General features: G+C 35.3%; 3 protein-coding genes across 7 annotated transcripts in view; 2 read left to right on the top strand and 1 right to left on the bottom strand.

Annotated features, from left to right (window-relative positions):
- Positions 1 to 23192, bottom strand: part of LOC134853964 (AH receptor-interacting protein-like) — a 567995-nt gene that overhangs the window by 231421 nt on the left and 313382 nt on the right. The window lies entirely within an intron of this gene.
- The window catches only part of LOC134853965 (probable caffeoyl-CoA O-methyltransferase 2), a 166687-nt gene that overhangs the window by 138706 nt on the left and 4789 nt on the right, over positions 1 to 23192 (top strand). The window contains exons 1-5 of one of the 4 annotated variants that reach the window (XM_063869988.1): positions 17479 to 17803; positions 18371 to 18514; positions 20430 to 20544; positions 20727 to 20941; positions 21092 to 21397. The exons of 1 other annotated variant lie outside the window; for it this stretch is intronic. In XM_063869988.1, coding sequence (XP_063726058.1) covers positions 18371 to 18514; positions 20430 to 20544; positions 20727 to 20941; positions 21092 to 21313 — 696 coding nt within the window. In that variant the 5' untranslated portion in view covers positions 17479 to 17803 and the 3' untranslated portion in view covers positions 21314 to 21397. Of the gene's footprint in view, positions 1 to 17478; positions 17832 to 18370; positions 18515 to 20429; positions 20545 to 20726; positions 20942 to 21091; positions 21398 to 23192 lie in introns of those variants that run through there. 2 more of the 4 variants (XM_063869986.1, XM_063869987.1) reach the window with 2 other exon arrangements.
- Positions 5936 to 8086, top strand: LOC134854161 (uncharacterized). Of its 2 annotated transcripts, none has more exons than XM_063870289.1 (5): positions 5936 to 6178; positions 6261 to 6392; positions 6697 to 6834; positions 7025 to 7181; positions 7375 to 8086. In XM_063870289.1, exons 1-5 carry the CDS (start codon positions 5993 to 5995, stop codon positions 7536 to 7538), a joined length of 777 nt encoding a protein of 258 aa, XP_063726359.1. In that variant the 5' UTR covers positions 5936 to 5992; the 3' UTR covers positions 7539 to 8086. The 2 variants fall into 2 exon arrangements, with proteins under 2 accessions (XP_063726359.1, XP_063726358.1); XM_063870288.1 differs by having other exon boundaries at positions 5936 to 6190.

Genomic DNA, 23192 nt, shown 5'->3' with positions numbered 1-23192 from the left:
AACAGTTGGGTGAGAAATTAGGTTGTTTCGAAGAATTAACGCTGATGATTGTTCAGTTGAACGAATTAGGAAGAGCCAATTTGAGGTGACGGAATTTTTTCCAAAAATTCGTTAAAAAAAAACAGACATGATCTTGAAGTTTCGCAAATACTGAAAAAGCGCAAAAAATAACGACAGTTTTGCTAGTGGAAATAGAAACAACTACGATTTCCAATGATAAAAACGAGATACGCGATAGAAAAACAAGGAACGACTTCAAAATTTGAAAAACGCTCCAATTTGTAACATTTCTACAGCTTTAATCGTTACTGAGCAGTTCTCGAGAATTCGGAGGGCTATTGGGAAGATCCGTTACCCTCTTGGGTTGCCAAGACGAGAGCTCTTCGACCGGGTTCGAGAACCCGGATGGGTATTCGGCAAGACAGTAGACGTTGATTTTAAAAATTTTTAGCTAAATGGAATGCCTTGAACTGAGTTTAATTAACGTCTATTTCACTTTTTAGTATATGAGAAGCTAGAATTTGAGGGAAAAAATTGATCCATCTAAGATGAATATGATGATTGTGTGCCATTCCCCGGAATGTTACAGTCAAACCCTCCGACGAGAACGGAAGGAAACGTTAGAGACGTTAACAGTGAGGTCATTACGAGAAAGAGGGTAGGAAAACTCTAGAATTTTGAATTTTTAAGTTTTCGATTGGAACTTTCTCAGAAATGTAAACACAGCCGTTTTGTCCGGAAAATGCAAGAAAAACACACGCCGAACTGAAGAGACGAGAAACAGTCGTAAGAAAAGAGAAAACGAAGAAGCCTTTTATCGTAACAACCAGACACGATAAGACGATTAGCTGAAAAGGATCAGAAGAAAGGAAGGTCCAGTGGGACATCCAGAGCGGAACCGTACCCTCCCAAAAAATGAGATTGGATAGATAACGACACTATTTCTGAGGGAAGACGGAGTTGGAGGCCCGATACCCAGAGACTGTTGTATACTGTGAGTGACTATCAAACATACATTTTAGCTACTGTGATGCCCTGAAAAGTTCGAATTTTTATTGTGACATTCGAGTGGGAAAATTGGCCGTTTTGTTAGATTAACTGTGCTAATCATACAATTTGACGAATCGAAAAATGTAATTTTTAAGTGACGAAATAAATTTTAAAAAATCGTTCTGAAAAAAAGACACGTCAGGACCTTGAAATTTCGCGAACACTGACAACCGCGAAAATCAGAAAAGACAGAGTTTTGTTAGAAAACAGCAACATTGACTCTCGACAGTGAAAAAAATGAGGGAAATATTCTGAGATTACGATAGAAGCTGTCCGAATTGTAACGATTGTAACTGTACAATCGTTACCGAAGATTTCCCGAGAATCTGGAAGGGTATTGGGTGGATTCTGTCACCCGTCCAGAAGGACGACAAGACCGCCCTTAGTCCGGATCCCAGAAACCGGTAGGGTCTCGGGAAGAAAACTGAAACTGTATTCTAAGAACTCCTTGCTTCCGGATATGTCCTGAATTGAATTCAATTACATCATAGTTCGTTTTCAGATAATGAGAAGCTAGGAGTTGAGGGAAAGGGTTGATCCATCTCCGATTGATATGATGATTTTTATCTACTGAACAAAAACAAATGTGATATAACAAAAAAGTAGTAGCCCTGGTGTTAGGAGTGACCTCGTGGTCTAGGGATACTGAGACCCAGCCTTGAGCACACTAATTTTCTTGTAACTAAGTTAATCTGCGCGTTCTGACCGATAGCCCAAAAACAAAAATGATTTTGCCTATCCGATGTTAAAGGACCACACATAGAACTGGCTTTGGTAGAGACTGTTAAAAGCATATGAAGCTGTGTTTAGACGCTAGCCAGTTGTTTCATAACCTAGCTTCATTTTCCGTCGATATTTGTTTCCGGACGAATGTTACAGGAAAGATTCAATCCATCTCCAATGAATTTAGTTTATAGCTATAATTAAAAACATGGTAAATTATGGTTTCCAGCCGTGTTTTTAAAAGTAATCACGTAGTCTGGGTATCCGAGACCCAGCCATGTGGTTATATCCGCATGAAACGAAAACTGATCAAAAGTCTATCGACTGATGGCCTAAGAATGGTAACTTTTTACTTGGCCCTAAACAGATCAGAAAACTAACTGGCTAGGTCTAGACGAATAAAAACGAGTAGAACTAGGGTAACTGACGCCCGCCAGTCTTCAATAGGTTCTTTTTCTATGCTCCGTCACTGTGTAATGCTTAAGCGAATGTTGCATTTTTATCTACTGAACAAAAACAGTAGTAATATGATAATAAATATTGGCCTTTTTTAGGAGTGACCTCGTGGTCTGGGAATACTGAGGCCCAGCCATGAGCTCACTGTTTCTGCATGTAACTAAATTATTTCGTATGTAACGAAATTAAATCGCAGTTTGGCCGATAGCCTCAAATGTTATTGACTCTGCCGACCCGATGTTAATGGACCACACATTGTACTGGCTTTGGGAGAGGCGATTAAAAGCATATGAAACTGTTTAGACGCTATCAAGTCGTTTCAGAACTTAGCTTGTTTCTCCGTCTGTAAGTACTTCCGGGCGAATTTTACATTCGTATTATATTGTCTCGGCAGGTTTTTGTTTTAAAACTAGCCTTATTCATGTTGATTTGGTAGATCTTGCCTTTTCGACATTTTAGAATTTTCGTTTTTTTTGTTTTGTATCGTCAGTCGCCACTGTGTGAACTTACGAAAATTCTCAGAACTTCGAGATAATGTCCAAAGGGTTTCCAATTTTATGTACCGGTACGTGCACGCTAGTAGTTTAGGGTTGCGATTCCAATGCCAAATTTTGGCTTTCCAAAAGCTGGTGTTGTAATCGTGAGATGATTTGGATGATCTGGATGATTTCACGATTCTTTCAAATTTTCTACAAACTTAGAAAAAACTTCACTAACTCATTAGAAATGCAAGTTTTGTAGCCGAACTTGCACGTTTACGGGAGTATAAATCGGGCTTGGAATCCAATGGCAAACTTTTCCTGAAGCTCGTAATTTGGAAGAGTTGAACGCTCTCTTTATTTTCTCAATAATGTCTCGTAACTTTGTACCCGTACTTCCATTCCATCTAGCATATAAAACGCGTACGCAACGATTCAATTCGCGCGCATTACTTCTTAATGAGATGCAATTTTCCTTATAAAACCTTGAAAGCCATCGGAATTCTGCGTTCGTGACCTACGCGAATTCAAAGGAGAAAGAATAGATTGCGCGCAACAAACTTAAACGAAGTACCCAGAAACAGTGTTTTTTTTGCTTTAACATATTTTGCTGGCGTTCCTAATATAGTCATTGACATGTTTATAGTTTTTAACAAATTCATCGGACAGCATCTTTTTGAAATAATTCTGACCACGAGGCAGTGAAAAGGTGTTGAAAATGCAATAGCGTTGACAGTGAAATGGCGTCGCTTCTTCAGAGACGTCAAGTTTTTTAAATAACTTCAAGCCTAACATCAGAACATTTTTTTCTTCAGCAGCGATCTGGCATTCATTTTTGTCTATGATAAATAACACAAAATGTCGACAAATGCAAAACTTTAGAGAACTAATTGTAATTATTTTTTTATCTGTAAGGTCTGAACTATTCCAAAAATTGAATACATATGATACATTTCTTAAACTAGTCTTAAAATTCGGAAATAATTCTGTCCTTGACTGTGAAATAGAGTTGACATTGCAACCAATATTTCCAATTTGCATTTGAACTGTCAAAAGTGCAAAACAAACTAAACTGATTGCGCTTTTTCAAACAATTTCAGAGCCCTTGCCTTCAAACAATTTTTGCGATCAGCATCAGTCTGACATGCACTTTTCGTTCGGAAAGAATACATAAAACGCCGTCAAAATGAGAAACGCGAAAATTTAAAGAACTATTTCTAATTAGTTTCAGCTTGAAAGTCAGTATTGGTTCCAACATTATGACCCTGTCCAATAAATTTGTTAAGAACTTTAAAACCAGCTCCAAAAGTTGGAACAGACAGAAATGATTAAAAAGAGCAAATTTTGAGTAATTTTTGCATGGAAATTTGAGTTTTTAGGTGAACTTGAGTCATATTTTCTGGCTGAAACATAAGCGTCTGCATGCTAAAGTTTTCTGAAATAGGTCATTTGATCTTTTGAAGTAATTCTGTATGTTCCAACTTTTTGCTGCAACTCTATAATGTTTTCAGAGCGTATGCTACGCAAAATAGAGTTCAATGGAAACGTTTTGCCACAACATATTGTCCATCAATGGTTGGACGGAACAAAATTGTGGAACATAAATTGAAAGTATACGGACGCAAAGTGAACCTAAAACCCTTGGATCTTTGTCCCAATTTGCCGAACTATGCAGGGAGTTGCTCCAGTAGCGACCAATCACCACGTCTCCTCTCTCCTGGAAATGTTTCAATGGACTTGCACGAGAACGATTTCCAAGTACTGCCACCGGTGGAGATTTTAACCTTCTATTCAGAATCATCTTCTTGATGAGTTTTATATCTCCATTCAAAATTTACAGGAGTTTGATGGTGTGAAGAAACAGTTTGATGTCTTCGACTTGGAGCAGTTAGTTACGCTTTTGGAAAACCGCTTTTCATCGATCAATATTCCCGTGGATTATGGCATCTGCGTTTCCTTCATATGCCCTGAGGTATACTTAGTAGCAAAAAGGCGGAACAGACAGGAATAATTAAAAAGAGCAGTTTGCTAATTTTGAGCAATCTTACATAAAAAGTTGAACGCTCTCTTTATTTTCTCAATAATGTCTCGTAACTTTGTACCCGTACTTCCATTCCATCTAGCATATAAAACGCGTACGCAACGATTCAATTCGCGCGCATTACTTCTTAATGAGATGCAATTTTCCTTATAAAACCTTGAAAGCCATCGGAATTCTGCGTTCGTGACCTACGCGAATTCAAAGGAGAAAGAATAGATTGCGCGCAACAAACTTAAACGAAGTACCCAGAAACAGTGTTTTTTTTGCTTTAACATATTTTGCTGGCGTTCCTAATATAGTCATTGACATGTTTATAGTTTTTAACAAATTCATCGGACAGCATCTTTTTGAAATAATTCTGACCACGAGGCAGTGAAAAGGTGTTGAAAATGCAATAGCGTTGACAGTGAAATGGCGTCGCTTCTTCAGAGACGTCAAGTTTTTTAAATAACTTCAAGCCTAACATCAGAACATTTTTTTCTTCAGCAGCGATCTGGCATTCATTTTTGTCTATGATAAATAACACAAAATGTCGACAAATGCAAAACTTTAGAGAACTAATTGTAATTATTTTTTTATCTGTAAGGTCTGAACTATTCCAAAAATTGAATACATATGATACATTTCTTAAACTAGTCTTAAAATTCGGAAATAATTCTGTCCTTGACTGTGAAATAGAGTTGACATTGCAACCAATATTTCCAATTTGCATTTGAACTGTCAAAAGTGCAAAACAAACTAAACTGATTGCGCTTTTTCAAACAATTTCAGAGCCCTTGCCTTCAAACAATTTTTGCGATCAGCATCAGTCTGACATGCACTTTTCGTTCGGAAAGAATACATAAAACGCCGTCAAAATGAGAAACGCGAAAATTTAAAGAACTATTTCTAATTAGTTTCAGCTTGAAAGTCAGTATTGGTTCCAACATTATGACCCTGTCCAATAAATTTGTTAAGAACTTTAAAACCAGCTCCAAAAGTTGGAACAGACAGAAATGATTAAAAAGAGCAAATTTTGAGTAATTTTTGCATGGAAATTTGAGTTTTTAGGTGAACTTGAGTCATATTTTCTGGCTGAAACATAAGCGTCTGCATGCTAAAGTTTTCTGAAATAGGTCATTTGATCTTTTGAAGTAATTCTGTATGTTCCAACTTTTTGCTGCAACTCTATAATGTTTTCAGAGCGTATGCTACGCAAAATAGAGTTCAATGGAAACGTTTTGCCACAACATATTGTCCATCAATGGTTGGACGGAACAAAATTGTGGAACATAAATTGAAAGTATACGGACGCAAAGTGAACCTAAAACCCTTGGATCTTTGTCCCAATTTGCCGAACTATGCAGGGAGTTGCTCCAGTAGCGACCAATCACCACGTCTCCTCTCTCCTGGAAATGTTTCAATGGACTTGCACGAGAACGATTTCCAAGTACTGCCACCGGTGGAGATTTTAACCTTCTATTCAGAATCATCTTCTTGATGAGTTTTATATCTCCATTCAAAATTTACAGGAGTTTGATGGTGTGAAGAAACAGTTTGATGTCTTCGACTTGGAGCAGTTAGTTACGCTTTTGGAAAACCGCTTTTCATCGATCAATATTCCCGTGGATTATGGCATCTGCGTTTCCTTCATATGCCCTGAGGTATACTTAGTAGCAAAAAGGCGGAACAGACAGGAATAATTAAAAAGAGCAGTTTGCTAATTTTGAGCAATCTTACATAAAAATTTGAATTTTTAGGTGACCTTGAGTCATTTTCTGTCTGAAAAGTTAGATTTTGTAAGTTAGTTTTTACATGCTAAAAATTTATGAACTAGGTCATTTGCTTTTTAAAATTAATTCTGTCTGTTCCATCTTTTTTTTTGCAAGTCTCTATATGAACATCAATCGAAAGCTGGCGTATCGGACCAATATAATTTATTGGACAATGAACTCTTTTCGTTTTTAGTCAACGGCAGACGAGAAAACGTGCCTCTTCAAATGTGACGAACTGTTTCGCGCCGTTCGGAAATCCTTAGGCAATTGGAGATGCAAAGCTTTTACTGAACACATTTCAACAAACTGCAAATTGGTGACGCGGAAGCAGGTGAATAAAAAGACAACTTGGTCGGATTCAAGCATTGCCAACTAAAAAAAAAGATTTAAAATAGCTGAAACTGAATTTGACTAATTTAATTTGAAAAATATTGACAGAACAACTGCTCAAAACTAGATACTTATCAATATTCGAAGTGGATCATTTAAATTCTATCATTGGACTGAGTGTTGTTTTGCAGGCTTTGAACCCCATCCCGTTTCTGTATGAGGGTTGGTGGTTTCCGGAGTTTGTGGATAAGTTCCGATTGGACAGAGAGGTATCACTGTGTCCCATCACGCAATCTGAAGTGGAAAACCCAGAAAAGCCCTGGATGGACGGAAATGACGTCATCATGGGTGTGTAATATTGTATCTTATTGAAATCCACATTTTTTCCTCCTTTAATTAGTAATTGACAATTGGAGTGTACAGTTCTATGAATGATACCGAGAAAAAATGTCAACAGGATGATACTGACTGTCAACAGAAATTGTTTTTTTGCCGATTTCGATTCAAAAGGAATAAGGGAAATTATCAGAAACCTGTTTAGTTTCACCGCTGGACCGATCGAAGCTTGAAAGACGGGGCTCATCCGGACAGACTGGATCCATGCGAACTGCCCAGACGAATCCGAGTAGCGAGTACAGTACTACCTCATCCAGTGACAGTCCAGGATATGTGAACAGATCTAGTTTGACCACAACAGCCCTATGAGAAACTCTAAGAAGCTCGCTGATAGGAACCACGAAAGAAGGGGAAATTAGTTTTCATGACTGGACGAACTATATGTGATAGTCTACGGTCACAAAAAAATCCGACAAGCTAGTCGCTAAACAATGAATAAACGATTAAGAGGGAATTGGTTAATATCAGTTAGCAACAGAGGCTCCGACCATCGAAGGTGCTACGGAACTTTGAATTCAGTTGTTTTTCGTTGTAAATTTAAAAATAGGTTACTCAAACGTCAGATATTGTCGAAAATATTGACCTTCCAATCATAATTTGAGCGGCAATGAAGAGTTGATTAGTTTTGCAGTGCCAAAAAAAGAAGTGATATTTTTTTCAAAAAGAGATGTCAAATTAACTTTGGTCGGAGCATTGTGCGCTTATTTCACAGTTGCCAGCTATTCTGCTTTAAGAATAGTTTTCCACGGCTACAGTAGCCTTGAGTGATATTTGAATTTGAATACGTTTTGTCGCATTTTATGTAATTGTCCCTTATAGAATAATTATAAGACACTGCCATATCTGCTGATTTATTTCTGAAATTTGAAAAAAAAAATTTGATGAATTTTTTCATTGTTTGAAATGAGAAATAAGTAGACTGCTTCTATCATGGCAAAGCATTGAATGTCTCAACAGAGCTTTAAATTTGATCTGTGTAGTTCTTAACCCTGTTGTTGGGGGCTGTCACATTACTCTCAGGGGTTGCGAATCTTGCCTCCAAATATGAATGCCCAAGCCTTTGTTGTTTTCGAGATATGACTTTTTTATGGTTTTGTCAAATTTTTTTAGAGAACTTAAATTTCAAGTTTCGCATAGTTTGAAATTCCCAACGCTGTAGTTGGGTACTGTAAAAAAAATCCCAGGAGTTGATAATCTTGCGTCCAAGTGCGACTACTAAATTGCTTTTGGTTTCCCAGATGTGACGTGTTTTGTGTAAGTTTTAAACTTTTCGGAGAACTTAGATATAAAAAACTTCACAAATTTTATGGTTTTTCAAACTCTGAATTAAAAGAAACTTGAATGAAATAAACTTGTCAAAATTTGAATTAACCAACCGTGTAATTGGGTTCTATCAGAGTACACTCAAAGGATGCAGATCTTATTTCATATATAATCAGTTTTTTATGAGGAGGTGCGTTACTCGCTACTATAATTTGAAGCCGTTGTTATTTGCAAAAATACGAACTCTGACTTTGAATACGTTCTTTGGTTATTTAAGCGTTTTATTTGTAAATGGCGTTAGCTGTGTTGTTTTAGGTTATTCACGTTAAATTTTGCTGTTTGAAGGACATTAGTATGTTTTTGTATGTTAAAGAAGGAGCAATGTGCAAAAATATAAAAGCTCAGAAGTTTTCTATGATTTGTTGACTACTCAAGTAATGTCAGCTTAGTGGTTGCTTGGTAATTGTGTGTATATGACGCGAGTGAGTTTTTTCCAATATGTATTTTTTCTCAGTCAAGAGAAACGTATGAATGTTCGTAGATGAATTTTTTCGAATGTATTTTTTTGACTCGGTGATTTCCTTCTCATTTTTTATTCGCTGAATTACAATGCTATGCTGACGTTGTATCGCAAGTGTTGTAAAGTTCAGCGCAACTCTGTATAACGCTTTTAAATGTCATTAACCTTGCTTATTTTAGTAGAGGAACAGCTAACGTTTTAGGCGTCATTAACCTTGCTTATTTTAGTAGAGGAACAGCTAACGTTTTAGGCGTCATTAACCTTGCTTATTTTAGTAGAGGATCAGCTAACGTTTTGGGCAAAGTCCAATTTTTGAAATCACATTTTTCGTGCCGCATCAGTATAGCAAACTCATTCAATATTTAACACATACCTCCAGCTTTAGCTGGGCCTGCAGTTGTTTTTTTATCGGGACTTACGAAAATTTTGATTAACCTAGTTTTTTAAATTATCTAAATTTTTCTCAATTTTTTTCGAATGTTTTTTTAAATGTTTGTATTGTGTCGCAAGTGGTGCGAAGTTCCGCTTCGCCTCTGTATTTCACTTTCCAGTGTCTTGGCTTTTTTATTTAAAAACGTTGAGCTTTCTTGTTTTGTATCGCAAGTGGTGCGTAGATCAGCTTCGCCTGTTAAAAATGTACTTTTACAAAATAGGTGTCTGTAAGACTATGACTTCATGGTTTAAAAACTGATTCGAAAATCAATCGGGCAACTTTTACAATGAATTTCTGTCTGATCATAGCTTTTGTGGTCTCAAGTTTGATTGTGAATACAACGGTCGTTGGGGAATTATGCCTGCTAACAAATGTTAAGTGTTCTCGATTTAGTGAACAATTTAGAGTCGGCATTAGTTGAAAATTATTTCATGGCAATGCACGCCGATAGTGTTTTCTTTTGCGCACAAACTATTATCGATTGAAACTAGTATGTCCAATTGAGATCTTTTCCTGAAGTTTTTTTGTTTCGACCATTTTAAAAATTGGGAAGCACTTTGTATACGGGTGTTTTTCTACGCAAATTCAGCTACCAGAAGTAATCATCGAAGAGAGTTGAGATCATATTGAAGCCTTTTCAGTCGTGATTCAATTGACTTAGAAAAGTTTGAACCAGTTTTCCCAGTCTCGAGAAAAACCTGTTTGAAGTTTTTGATTTTTCGTCTAAATTCGAGCGAGTATTGTTTAGTTTAGGCCGTTTAGAACAGCCTATTTATGCGTTACTTTGTTTTTACTCAAGCAAAATTAGAGATTCTTAATGCCATTTTGGGAATCAAAAACTTCAAAATTATTATGCAAAAATATTTTCAAATGTTGTCCTTTTTGACTATTTTATTATAACTGTCGAACATGGCTAAGTTATAGTCTTACGTTAGATCCTTTCATCACACCGCGCAGAAAAAGTTACACTAAATTGAAACTTTTGTTTCTGTAGTTTTTTAAAGAGTATGGTCGGAACATTCTGTGCTACTTGCACAGTAACCGGCTATCCTTATGTATAAATGCAGTTAGTTTTCGTTACAGTTTCAGTGACAGCTTTTCGCTGACTTCCTTTCCATAAGTTTAATGAAAAGGGAAAAATAATAAACCAGAAGTTATATTGAAAGAAACGATTAAGCTTATTCAAGCGCTATAAATAAGGAATTTAAACAGAACAGACAAAGCTCACAAAAAATGTAATAATTTCAGGTGAGAATTTTGAACTATCGAAATGGCCCGCTTTCTTAGTAAGTTTGAACCCTTTTTTAAGCGTTAGGGTGTTAGTAAGTTTGAACCCTTTTTTAAGCGTTAGGGTAGTTGAACTGGAGCGCATCATTAAAATCTGAAACATCCAGGCGGAAATTGAGTAGATATTTTGATATTTAACGGTATTCACGAAGAACTTCATGAGTTATACACCGTGTTGTATAGATCCGACGAAGTTACCAGTCGAAAAAGTCTGCAAAAAGAGTATGTTGACCAATTTCTTTAAATGTCAGGCCAATGAAGTCACCGCAAGTACTTAACACAGCTTCTTTCACCTTTTGAATTATTTCATCGATTTTTTTTACTGTGTTTGGTTTTACTGATCCTGTATACTGGTAGCAGGAAAATAGTTCACAACACTGAAATCATGGCATTGCGAACTCATCTCTTTATAGTCTTTCGTCCTGTCGAATCTTTGGTATGCAAAAAAAATTACAGGCACAAAGAGAAGTTGGTGGTTTAGGATTTAGAATTTTGCCGAGTTGTTTCGTTCAGTTTTTTTAGTCGCTTGATTTTTTCACTTCAGTGGGTTTTTTGAAAGGATTATAGTTTTCATAGGTGCATCAGTTTTGACGCGATCCGAGAACGTTGTTTTTGTTGTTTTCTTTTGCGGAAGACTTGTTAACTTTAAATTGTAAACACTCGAAATTAGACGAAAAATCAAAAAAATTTGAAGCCAACTTTTCTTCACGAAGCCAGCTTTTCTTAAAATGTTACCCGCTCGAAATTAGACGAAACATCAAAAATTTGAAGCCAGCTTTTCTTCACGGAAGTTTTTTTGAAAACATTTATGATGTCGTTCGAATCACGACAAATGGGTTTTATTACACAACCAATGCTTGCGTTATAGTATGAACTATCGTTTTTCCCAACCTAAGTCGGAAATGTTGTTGCGACGCAAATATTGTTGCGATAAAATGTTTTCATTTTGAAAATGTTCATTTTGATCATTAACCAGCTACTAAGTACAGCCAATGCTAGGGATTTTAACAGAGATTATTATTGTTCCGACTTTTGTCACGAAATTAACGGAATATTTGGCCTCGTGGTGGTTTTTTAATTAGCCATTTTTGACGGGATTTTTTTTTGATACCATTCAAAAAGTATTGCTGTCCTGAGCTTAAATTTGCGAAGATATTTCAGCTGTGATCATTTTTCGTGAAGTTAAGGGGTTTAAAACTGCAATTTCGGCCAATAAGGAACAATTAACGCGCGATATATTTCGCGCTATTAACGCGTAAGCAGAGATTTAATCCGTCATAGAAATCGTTCCAAATTGATTGAAGGAAGCTTATTTGCCAGAATTGATCTGTTACTAGGAGAGAAACTTATCACTTTGTACTTAATATGGCGTGTGGCGGAATGGTTTCACAAAAATCTTAAATTAAAAAAAAATAACTAAAAATGTTTATTCTATTACATTTAATTTTTTCTTGTTTTTACTGCTCTATAAAATCAGGCTTGTTAGTTGGTAAATTTATTTTTATCAAATTGACTGGTACTGCCAAAGCGTCATAATTGGCGTGCGTCACTTATGCAGTTTTGTAGACTCAAAGTTTTACTCATTTAGTTTTTCCCAGTAACGTTATCGGTCATATTTTTGCTTGTGTATGCAAAGTGCAACTTCGCCTCTGTGTATGATATACCTCTTGACCCATTACGATGATTGTTTCTGGTGCTTTCAAACCCATTACGGTGATTATTTGTGGTAAGATTTTGCGTGGAAAACAAAAATTAAAACACTCGAAAACAATGTTCCTCCCCATTTTTAATGGCCAGAACAATTAGTGATAGCTCACTTGTTCATAACTAAGCTTTTCTGTTTTCACCCTTTTTTTAAATAATTACATCGATTTTCAAGATGAGGGATGTTTATTACCCTTGCAATAAGCAAGGGTATTACAATTTAGTTCAAGCCCGTTTATCTTTCAAATTTAAATAAAAGTACAATCACTTATGTAGTTTTTAGTTCAAGCCCGTTTCGGTTGTAATTATCTTAGCAAAAAATTTCTTAATTATTTTTTCGGGTTCGTGTTATCGTCTTAGTTTCTTTCGGTTCATTTTACGTTTGTTTATTTATCTGATTTGTTTATCTTATAGGGTTTTCATTGGTTTAATTTTTTAAGCATAGCTTTTGTTCTAACGAAAAGAGTCCTTACTATAACTGAGTTTCACCGAAAAAAGTCCTTACTATAACTGAGTTTCACAAATTTTGAATGTACCATGTCTGATTTTTTTTGTTTTCAATAAATTAGTCAAACAGTTTCAGTCAATCTTACATTGACTTAGTCAACTTATTTTGCGTTATTTCGGGGGCAAAATGTATTCGTTTGGGTTTATGTGTCTCAACTGGATGGGTCGTAAACACTTGATTCTTATGAAATTTTTTATGGTAACAGTTTTGTTATCGACTTAACAGGTTTCGACATAAAGTTTCTCGCCGTTGTTGCCGCTCGGTAAATGCTTTCTACTTTTTAAGGGCTGTTAATGAATATCAACCGATACAAATATGAATTTTTGTTTCGGTAATTTCCCAACTTTTGTCTTGTTAGTTTTTCAAGTAATTTTCAACACTTTTCAGAACTTTTTTCTAATTGTCTTTTTTTCATTCACTTTTGTACGGCAATGTGTGATTTGCATGCCAAATATTGCGAAGCTCCGCTTCGCCTCTGTGTCATAATTGGTCTTTCGTTATCTCTGGAATCGATATGCATTCATTAATGGCTTTATGAAGTTTCTGTGGACCTTTTTTCAGGGTCAGTCTGGCAGTTTGTCGAGCACAGTATTCTACTTAAAATTAATTTCTACATATTCGAGCTCACAATGGAGTCAACAAAGAAAGCGGGTCTGAATTTGAAGAGGTTCAACTACGTGAAGAAATTAGTAATCGACCCCCGATTGGAAGAAGTGAACTCTGCGTTGGCAGAGCTGATCGATGTCTCAGCCAAACATCCCAGAGAGAATTTCGTATGAAATGATATCTTGTTTTCTCGTCATTTTTCTGGAATTTTTTTGATTTCTTTAAATGTCCATATCGCCAAAAAAGGAATTAAATCTCTCAAATTTTCAACGAAATCAACGTGTGTTCAGCAGAGATATATTTCGAAATATATCGCGGTGTAATTTTTTTTTGGGAAACAATCAGATTTTTCATTTCTTCTGTACGGAGCGATTTTACTCACTCATAAAACTTGGTAGTAAGATAGAATTAATGAGGTTTCTAATTAAAAAATTTTGCTAGCTATGGATTTTTTAATAGTTTTCCGGAAATTCATGGCAAGTTAATTTGAGTATATTGTTCTGTTTTGAGACCGCTAATCTTCCTACTATCTAAAAAAGAGATAAGAAACAAAAGCTTATACATAATGTAGTTTTGCTTCTCTTTTATTGAAGATACTAGTTTTTTTGACCAAATTCAGGAGAATCTACGATATAAAAGTTAAATAATTTGAATATGGCTCATCGAAATCAAGATGCGAATGGTATCACGCAATGTTAAAATTGGATAAAAATCTATTATTCTCGGAAAAGTATACAGACTTCAGATGTTGTAATTTTATATTGTAAAACTTCAATTATGTAGTTCTTGCATTATGCATCTTATAATGCATTTTGTTTTGCAAAGGTTCTACTGTATATCTTCATCATATAATTATTACCAAAACTGTAAAACTGTTTTTTTTCTGCATCAAATTGCATACCTACGATATGCAGATTGTATACAGATTTTATACAGATTATCTACAGATTATATACTGATTATATACGGATTATGTACAGACTATATGCAAATTATACACAGATTATACACTGATTTTCTCAACAATTTCGCCAATCAGATAATAGGAGTATATTGAAACAAAATTTTAATGTAGGCTTTTCTATGAAATTTTTGTACTGATGTTTGATCTGAAAAAAAATTATTGTGGAAATAAGTTGAAGTCAAAACTAATTGCTCTATGTTTTTTTCTCTAATTTTTCATGTCTGTGAAATTGCGCTGAAAAGGTTGATCTTTTAATTAGATTTCATGAAGTTTCATCTTAGAGGGATCTCTTGAAACTTGTAGTTTTCGGTAAACAATTTTCATCCAGTGAGTTCAGCTCACTGTAACAATGAGGAAAATGTTTCCTGATTACAAATTTTTGTTAAATTTGTGGAAAAATCATTATTTTAAATTTTCAATGGTCAAAAAAGAAATGGTTACAACCCCCTATAGTTTTGAGACACGTATTCATTTTTGTACAGATTTTATACTTACTATATACAGATTATCTATAGATTATCTAAAAATTATATGCAGATTATCTATAGGTATTTTTGTATGAAGATTATACTCTGACTATATGTAGATTATCTACAAATTGTGTAAAGGTTTTATAGAATAGAAAAATCGATTATTTTGACAATAAAATCCATTTATTTTTGGTGGAAAAAATAGATTCTATCTGTATAGACTCGATTATCGTTCGCAAAGCACTTGTAGATACATCGATTCTATACTTACGTAAACCTGTAGATTTTTTTTGTATAAAATCGATTCTTGTTACTGCAGGATAGTTTGGTTTTGTCTCATACTCTTCCAAATTAAGGATTCATTCGGCCTAATTTATTTTTCCCAAAAAGTGTTGACAGCAACTTTTTAGGAAGAAATTTTTATTGTTTTTAAGTGCTGTTTAATGAATTCAAGATTGAAACTTTTTCTTTGTATCATAGCCTCAAAAGTTTTTGAATATGTGTCCGTCTGCTAAGTTTACAAAGTGTTTTAATTCTTGCTAGAAAGAAACCTTATTTTCATCCATTTAAAATGAACCAGATTTTTCGAAATTTTGGCTAGTTGCAATAGTGTGTTTTGAGAGACAATCGAAACTTCTGTGAGTTTTGTTTTCCTATATTCATACTTAAAATTAAATTATTGTTCTTCGTTGAAAAGGGAACCCGCATGGGTCGATTGGTGTACTAAAAGGGCAGTATCCGCCTTTATAGTGTCGTTTTATGTATTAAGTATTATATTTTTACCAAGCAAGCGCTTGTGATATACTACGAATCTACCCATTTTTGTTATTACTCAAAAAGTAGGCTTTTTTATTGTTCCGACTTTCGTAACGAAAGGAACGGAATGTTTGTGCTCGGGATGGATTTTTTCTTCAGTCAAGTTTCGACTTTTTAACTAGCCATTTTTGACGGAATATTTTTAAATCATTCGAAAGCTATTGTTGCCCTGAGCTTGAATTTGAAAAAAATATATTTCACCTGTGACCAATTTTTCGTAAATTTATGGGGGTTTAAAGATTGCCATTTTGGCCAATTTGGGACAATTAACGCGCCATATAATTCGCGCTATTAACGCGTAAGCTGAGATTTATTCCTCTTCAGAAATCGTTCCAAGTTGGCTCATGTTAATAGTAACAAAATCTATCACTTGGTACTTTTTATGGCGTGTGTGGGGACGATTTTCACAAAAAGTCTCAATTTTTTAAAATATTTTTAGTTTTATGTTATACATTTAATTTTTTCATTTTATTGCTGCTCCATATACCTTAAAAGGCAGTCGGAACATTCAGAGCTTCGCCCTGATACGCGCAGTCGTGTTAGAAATTTACTCCCGCTACCCACTTGCGAATAGAAATTTGCCAGATTTGCGAATACCAGCCAATACATTGGTGTGTGGTATTAGATGGCAGCATGCGCAGATAGCTCAATTGCTAAGGCTGTAGACTATCTATTCAGGCAAACTAAAAGAGTGCAATCCAGCCTCAAATTTCTAAAAAGGCGCATAAAATTGTCCAATTGTTTGGATTGGCAATTTTCAAACCCAGACCTTTACCGAAATAATCACAGGAGAAATGCGTTTTCGCATTTGAACTTAAAAAGTCGATATATCTCTTGGTGTATAAAATCTTTCCATAGAACTAGAACTATTTTTTCAGTCGTAATTGGTCTGAATAAAAACGGAGAATTTTTATGCTCGGCGTGGTTTTTTTATTCAGTCAATTTTCGCCGATCGAAATAATAGTTTTCAACAAAATTTGTTTTATACACCATTGAATATATCGACTTCCTGAGTTCAAAGTTAAAAAGATATTTTACCTCAGATCATTTTTAAGTTCTGGGGTTTGAAAATTGCCTAATTGGACATTTTCTGGATTAGATCATGCGCGCTTTGAAGATTGTATTCATATTGCTGAAAGCGAAACGCGAACTATATATGCGTGGAGAATTATCCCGCACAACGAAATCGTTCCAAATTGAATTTAGGCTAGATAATCGGTCGTATAAATTTTGTACGACTCAAAATCTCCCACTTTCATTTTGTCTAAAATTATTTTCTTTTCTCAAAAACTATTCGATGTGAATTAATGACAGTCGGAACATTCAGGGCTTTGTCCGGATATATGAGCTGTCTTGTTCTCTACACAAGTAGTCGGAATAATAACTTACCACTTAAGGGCTTTTTGCAAGTTATGTGCAATTGTTTTTTGACCACATAGGAGTTAAGAGTTACAAAACCTAATGTGTCTTTTAATATAAGCCTCTCTTCCTTTTCCAATTGATTCAGACTTCTCCAATTTGCGTGTCTTCAAATTAATAGCTTAACTCGAAGAATCGCTCTGTAAACTTTTCATGGGTAAACTCCCCTAAAAATGAGCTGGATAAGTTTTGTTCTTATTAAAATGCCAGTTCGAGTTAATACGACTTGTTTTATTATTTGTTCTTCTAAGTTAGATCATGTTTCTTCTAGACCTGAAAAGTTCAACATTTGAACACGATAAGACTCGGAACAGTTTTTCTTTATAGAATCGTACTGCATTGATCGATCTCTTTAATTTACATAATTGCAGAACTGAAACTTGGTTTTGATAGTATCACATAGAACATATTTATAATTGATAATAATTTCACGGAACAGAATATTTAAAATTGATAACAATTTCATCGTTAACAAACGGCAGTAGTGATTGATTGGAATCGTATCTTGAAATATTTTCGTGTTTTTGACGCCTTACTTTCAAATCATTCCGATATTTGCATCACCCTTAATTTGCATCACAATCGTTTCTGATTTTATTTCAGCTAAAGCAGGCATTTTTGACGCGACTGTTTATTGAGGTCGTAGTGTTGTTTCAAGAAGTTTGACACACATTTGGTCGCTATTTTTTCGCACTACAATGGATGCCCAACCTCTTCGTTAGTTTTTACCGCATCCGCTGTGGTTTGATTCAACGCACAAATTTTGGGCATCCATTTTTAAACCATAATTCAAATTTTTATTCCATGGTTGTCTTTTTTTAACATGTTTGACAGTTTTAGTGGATAATTGACCTTTTGGGCTGTGTTTGAAAGTTTTGGTCCATAATCGACATTTTGGCCATAATTAGCATTTTTGGTCTGATATCAATCTTTTGCAACATGATTGACTTTTTTGATCAATAATTGACATTTTTCGGACCTTGATTGATTAAGTGACGTATATATAGGTTTTTATTTTGAAAATTGGGAAAATTCTAGAGGTAAAGGTGCTTATTGATGATTGTATTGATCATCTGTTTTGTTGCTTTTTACCCCAAATTTAAAATTGGATAGTGTCTCGTCAATTTTGCCGGCTTCGCTTTTAATTAAAGATGGAAACAACCATGAAAGCGGGTCTGAATGTACGGAGGTTCAAGTACGTGAAGAAGTTAGTAATCGACCCTCGATTGGAAGAAGTGAACTCAGCGTTGGCAGAGCTGATCGACGTCTCAACCAAACATCCCAAAGAGAAATTCGTATGAAGTGAAACCTTGTTTTTCCGTTATTTTTCTGAATTCACCAAAAAAATGTTTGCTTGTTCTAATTACAAAGTTAGCTTTTTTCACAGACAAAATAAAGAAGACAGTGCTATATAAACGAGTAAAAGCATAAACCAGCCGAAATTAGTTAACTAAGTTTTCATGGCTTAAATTGAATTATAAGAATTTATAAAGAGTTTATATGAGTTTAGTAAGAGCCAATGAAGTTAGTGAAGACTTTTATATCGGCAGTGACGATTTTGTTTTTCAGGAAATAGTCTTAAACTTTGTTCACATTCCAAATTGATTTTTGCGGTTTGATTTTTTGGTTCATTTACTTTGTTCAAACTCCACTATCAAAAGTGTAAAGGTTACGACAAACGTGATCGACTTCTAATTTCGAAAATGGAAATATTTTATCAAATCGATTTCCCATCGGAATTAAAAATTTACCTATTGATCCAGTTTTCCCAAATTGGGTTAAGTTTATCAAAAAAAGTGTCCGTCTTAAATTGTTCTTGAAATTCGAAGAGCCTCAAGGCTATTTACATTTTTCCTTTGAAAATCGAAATGAATTTTAATAAAAAATTAACTGTCAGCTTGCGGAAAAGTTCAGAAAAGTTAATTTTTTTTCAGAAAAGTTGTTTAATTTTGATTTCTTTTGAAGCTCGCGTTCACGTATTTTTTCCTCATTAATTAGATCTAGTTGAAATATCACGAAGTTAGCTTGGCATGAATGTCTTAATGTGATTTAATATTTTTTATTGAAGAAATAGATATGCAGACTTCGTAAATGCAGATTGTATATCTTGGTTTTCAATAATTTCCGTTAGTTTTGCGAAAGCTTGTTGACTGTTTTGTATATACAAAGACCCCCACTGCGAGATAACGCTTTTAGAAGAGGACCCAGATTTTAGAAACTACATTAAACGGCGGTTGTGGTGTCGCTGCTAATATCGGTTGAAGTACCAGTTCATTAATTGGGACCATAGTTTAATGGTAACGATACGTTTTTTTTTTTTGCTTCATTCGTATCACTGGAGCTTTTCAGAGAAGCGGGAACGTGGTGTATAGACGAGACTATGAGCCAGCTGTGAGTCTACTAGCTATCCTAGAGCAGGCTCATAACTGCTTGAGATTGGTTTAGATTAAGGAAGTTAGCTGCTTGGACATGTCTTGATGTATGGGTGGGCGAGACTTTTAGTGGGCATAAGGCTTAAGAACAGGAGATTAGGTGGAGAATTTGAGAAGCACTAAGGTATTTGGCTGCTGTGGATGTTAAAACTCTTGCGATAAGCAAGGGTATTGCAATCGGGTACTAGACTTTTTCCCCCATATATAACTTTGTCCACAGGATCTTCACTTCTCGATGATCTTTTATCTGGCATGCTCAACTTCTTGAAAATTCAGATAAAGTACTAGTAATTAGTTCAAGCCCGTTTCAGGTTTTCATTATATTTTCTCAAAAAATTTCTCAATTTTGTTTTCGGATTCTTGGTTTTCGTCCTTGTTTCTGTCGGTTCATTTTCCTTTTTTTTTGAAACGCAATTTTTTTGTCTGAAGGGGTTGTTATGCTTACTTCTTAGAGCATGTATTTTGTTCCAATTTAAGCAGTTTTCTTACTACAACTGAAAGTTCAGTATTTTGTAACTTTACCAAGTCTGGTTTTGGGATTTTTTTTTTTCAATTTTTTAAAAACAGTTTCAGTTTGTTGTATCGGCTCTGTCATTTTTATTGCTTAAGTTCGAGGGAAAATATTTTTGCATGCTAAGGCACATACATATTCTAAGGCTGCTTATGAACTTCTTTCTATACAACCATGAAGTTTCTGTAGCTGTATCTTTTAACTTTTCAAGTAATTCTTTCTAGTAATTTTTTCAACTTAATTTTTCAGAATTATTTTTTTTACTAGGCATCAAGTGCGGACCAGCTTCTTTTGTATCAGAGCTTGAGCTACATGTTGAATGCGAAGAAGATTCTAGACTGTGGCACCTTCACTGGTCTCTCCGCCCTCTCTTTCGCCCTAGGTCGGTCAAGGTCATAAAGGATAAGCTATCCTATTATGACGCAATTTTTTTAATATTCATATTACGTCAAATTGATCGAATCAAATGAATTCATGTATCTTTAACGAACCATATCGCAGCAAGAGGTGATCGAGGCTCGTGGGTGGAAAGAACCGACTACAATCTGAAAGTGTTTGTGCTAGGTTGTGCAGATGATGGTCACGTGTACACTATAGACGTGAACAAGGAGTTCGTGGACGTAGGAAGGGAGTACTGGGATAAAGCGGGAGTGGCTGGGAAGATAACCTCTATTTTGAAACCGGCCGATGAAGTAGTCAAAGAGATGGCACAAAAGCCGGAACATCTGGGCTCCTTTGACATTGCATATCTGGATGTACCCAAACATTTATACGAGCCTGTGAGTGTAGCTGGAAATAGCCATCTGTTGCGTTACAATTCACACATGATTCTTCCTTTTTTCGCTGCTGAGAGACTTTGATGGTATCTTAGACCTTGTCTTCTTGGATAAATGGTCTAAACTTACCAACTAATTACTCTTTTTTTTCAGGTTTACGAATACATAGTCCCTCTACTGAGACCAAGAGGTCTGCTCCTAGTCGACAACATCTTCATGAGTTACGGCGTGTTAGAGGACGAGGCGAACTACGACCCACGAGATACGGCGGTTCTAGATATGGCCAAGTTCAACAAGCGCATCAGTGCCGATGAGAGAATGATGCATAATTTCATAGATATTGGAGACGGATTGGCTATCGTGGTGAAGAAATAATTGAAGGGTGTAAAATAACTGTAGATGGCTTCTATAAGAAATATTAGCAATTTGTGTACAGAGTTCTTGTTTTTGCCAATTCAGTATTATCGAGACTGCAGTTTTTTCAATGAGAAACTCTCTTGGTTAATTGACTCTTTTTTTTCGTGGCGAAGTTTCATTTGAATAAAATCAAACAATAATTGCCCTAAAATAACCGACACAATTGATATTTTTGAATTGTGGGTTCTACAAATCACAGGATTATCAAAGGCTGTGATCTATCAAAGGCTATCTAAGGATAGTCAATTTCTTATTATTTCCCTACGTTCCAGACTGAGTTATTTTGTTTGTGCGCTCAATCTCCGTAAATTTGCAAATATGAAGGTTCAAGAAGTTTAAATTAATGAGAGCATTTATCGGCAAAAACTCCCGGAAACTCATCATAATTTCGGTCGAGCATAACATCGTATAACTTCATTAAACTGCCCCGAAAATGGTACAAATTGGCGCAAGCTAGCCTCAAGAACAGGTAATAATGTCCTTGAGACAAATTGCTCTTTTTGGCGGTCAGCCTTAATCAAGGCTGAACCGAATTAGAACCAAAAACAGTTAAAATAGGATAACCCCTTTTTTAGTATATTAATACATGGGCAGGTGGGGGACTCGAACCTACGTCAACTGGCAAGTTTGTATAGTCGGTAAGTTAGCTTAGGCCGCTCGGCTAACTGTGCTTGTGGTTGGTACATTTTGGTCCAAACATAAGCATTTATACTCTCGCTTACATTTAAGTTGCAACATTGTTGAAGAAGCTCTTTTTTGCGGCTAGAAATTTCCCGTGATACCATTAATGCACCCAAATTTAGTCAGGCTGTAATAGACCCGAAGCTTGAGGCCAAGTGAGCATTGTCATAGCAGGGGATCGAATACACGATCTTGCGATCTTAAAACGGGCGCCTTACTACTATGCTAAGTGCTAAATATTTTGTTAATTTTTTCACTGAAAAGTTGAAGGTAAGCTTTACACTTCATTTTAACAACTTGACAGCTGCAATATATTGATACGTTTCTTATTTTTTTGCTAGAAACAAATAGAAAAAATTTAGAAATTTTAGATTTAGCTTTAGCTTTAAAATTAATCTAATTTAATCACGGAAGGTACCAGGGGTATTCACGAAAGAGCGTCAACCCAGGTTGAAAAATGCATCTAAAAATCAAAGTCAAAGCGCCTCTAATTCCGATGGACGATCTGCGATGCATCTAATGAGCAAGCAATAGCCTCACTTGTTGTTCTGAAAAATACATTACTCTGTGCAAAGTGCATTTTCTGCCGCCTTCACAACTTTGGTTCCGCTTCATAAGTTTTCTTCCGTTGATAATTTAGTATTCAAATATCTTGCGTGGCATGTTTGCCTAGAATGATCTCGTATCGGGACATGCGAAAATTTTGGTGGACCATTTTTTTTGTTCACTCATTCCATGTTGTATCGCAAGTTGTGCGAAGCTCCGTTTCGTTTTTGTGTTAAAATTCTTTCACTAAAAGGAACAAATTACGAACTCCTATCACGACAGTGAAAGGTCGCAAAGAAATATGAGTGACTTCAACTTCGATAGTGGATTTTAATTTAGGTTGATTTGGATTAATTTTGTGATAAAACGCCCATCATTATATTGAAACGGAAAGAAGTTTAACGTGATAATGTTGTCCAATTTTTCAAAAATTGTTCAAAAATACAAAATCATTTTTTTCCGTTTTCCTGGTTTCATTGACAATTTTCTAACTCTGTCAGCTATGTTTAAAAAATATGTGAGTGTAACTCTGCTCACGAATTTCATATTTGTTTTTGTTTATTTTTCATTTCACCATGTTTTTTTTTCACAGCGATTTCTATAAATAATC

The sequence above is a fragment of the Symsagittifera roscoffensis genome, chromosome 9 (assembly GCF_963678635.1).
Source record: "Symsagittifera roscoffensis chromosome 9, txSymRosc1.1, whole genome shotgun sequence".
NCBI classification, from domain to species: domain Eukaryota; kingdom Metazoa; phylum Xenacoelomorpha; order Acoela; family Convolutidae; genus Symsagittifera; species Symsagittifera roscoffensis.
The sequence above is the reverse complement of the archived record's forward strand: the minus strand, read 5'-3'. Positions and strand labels throughout refer to the sequence as shown.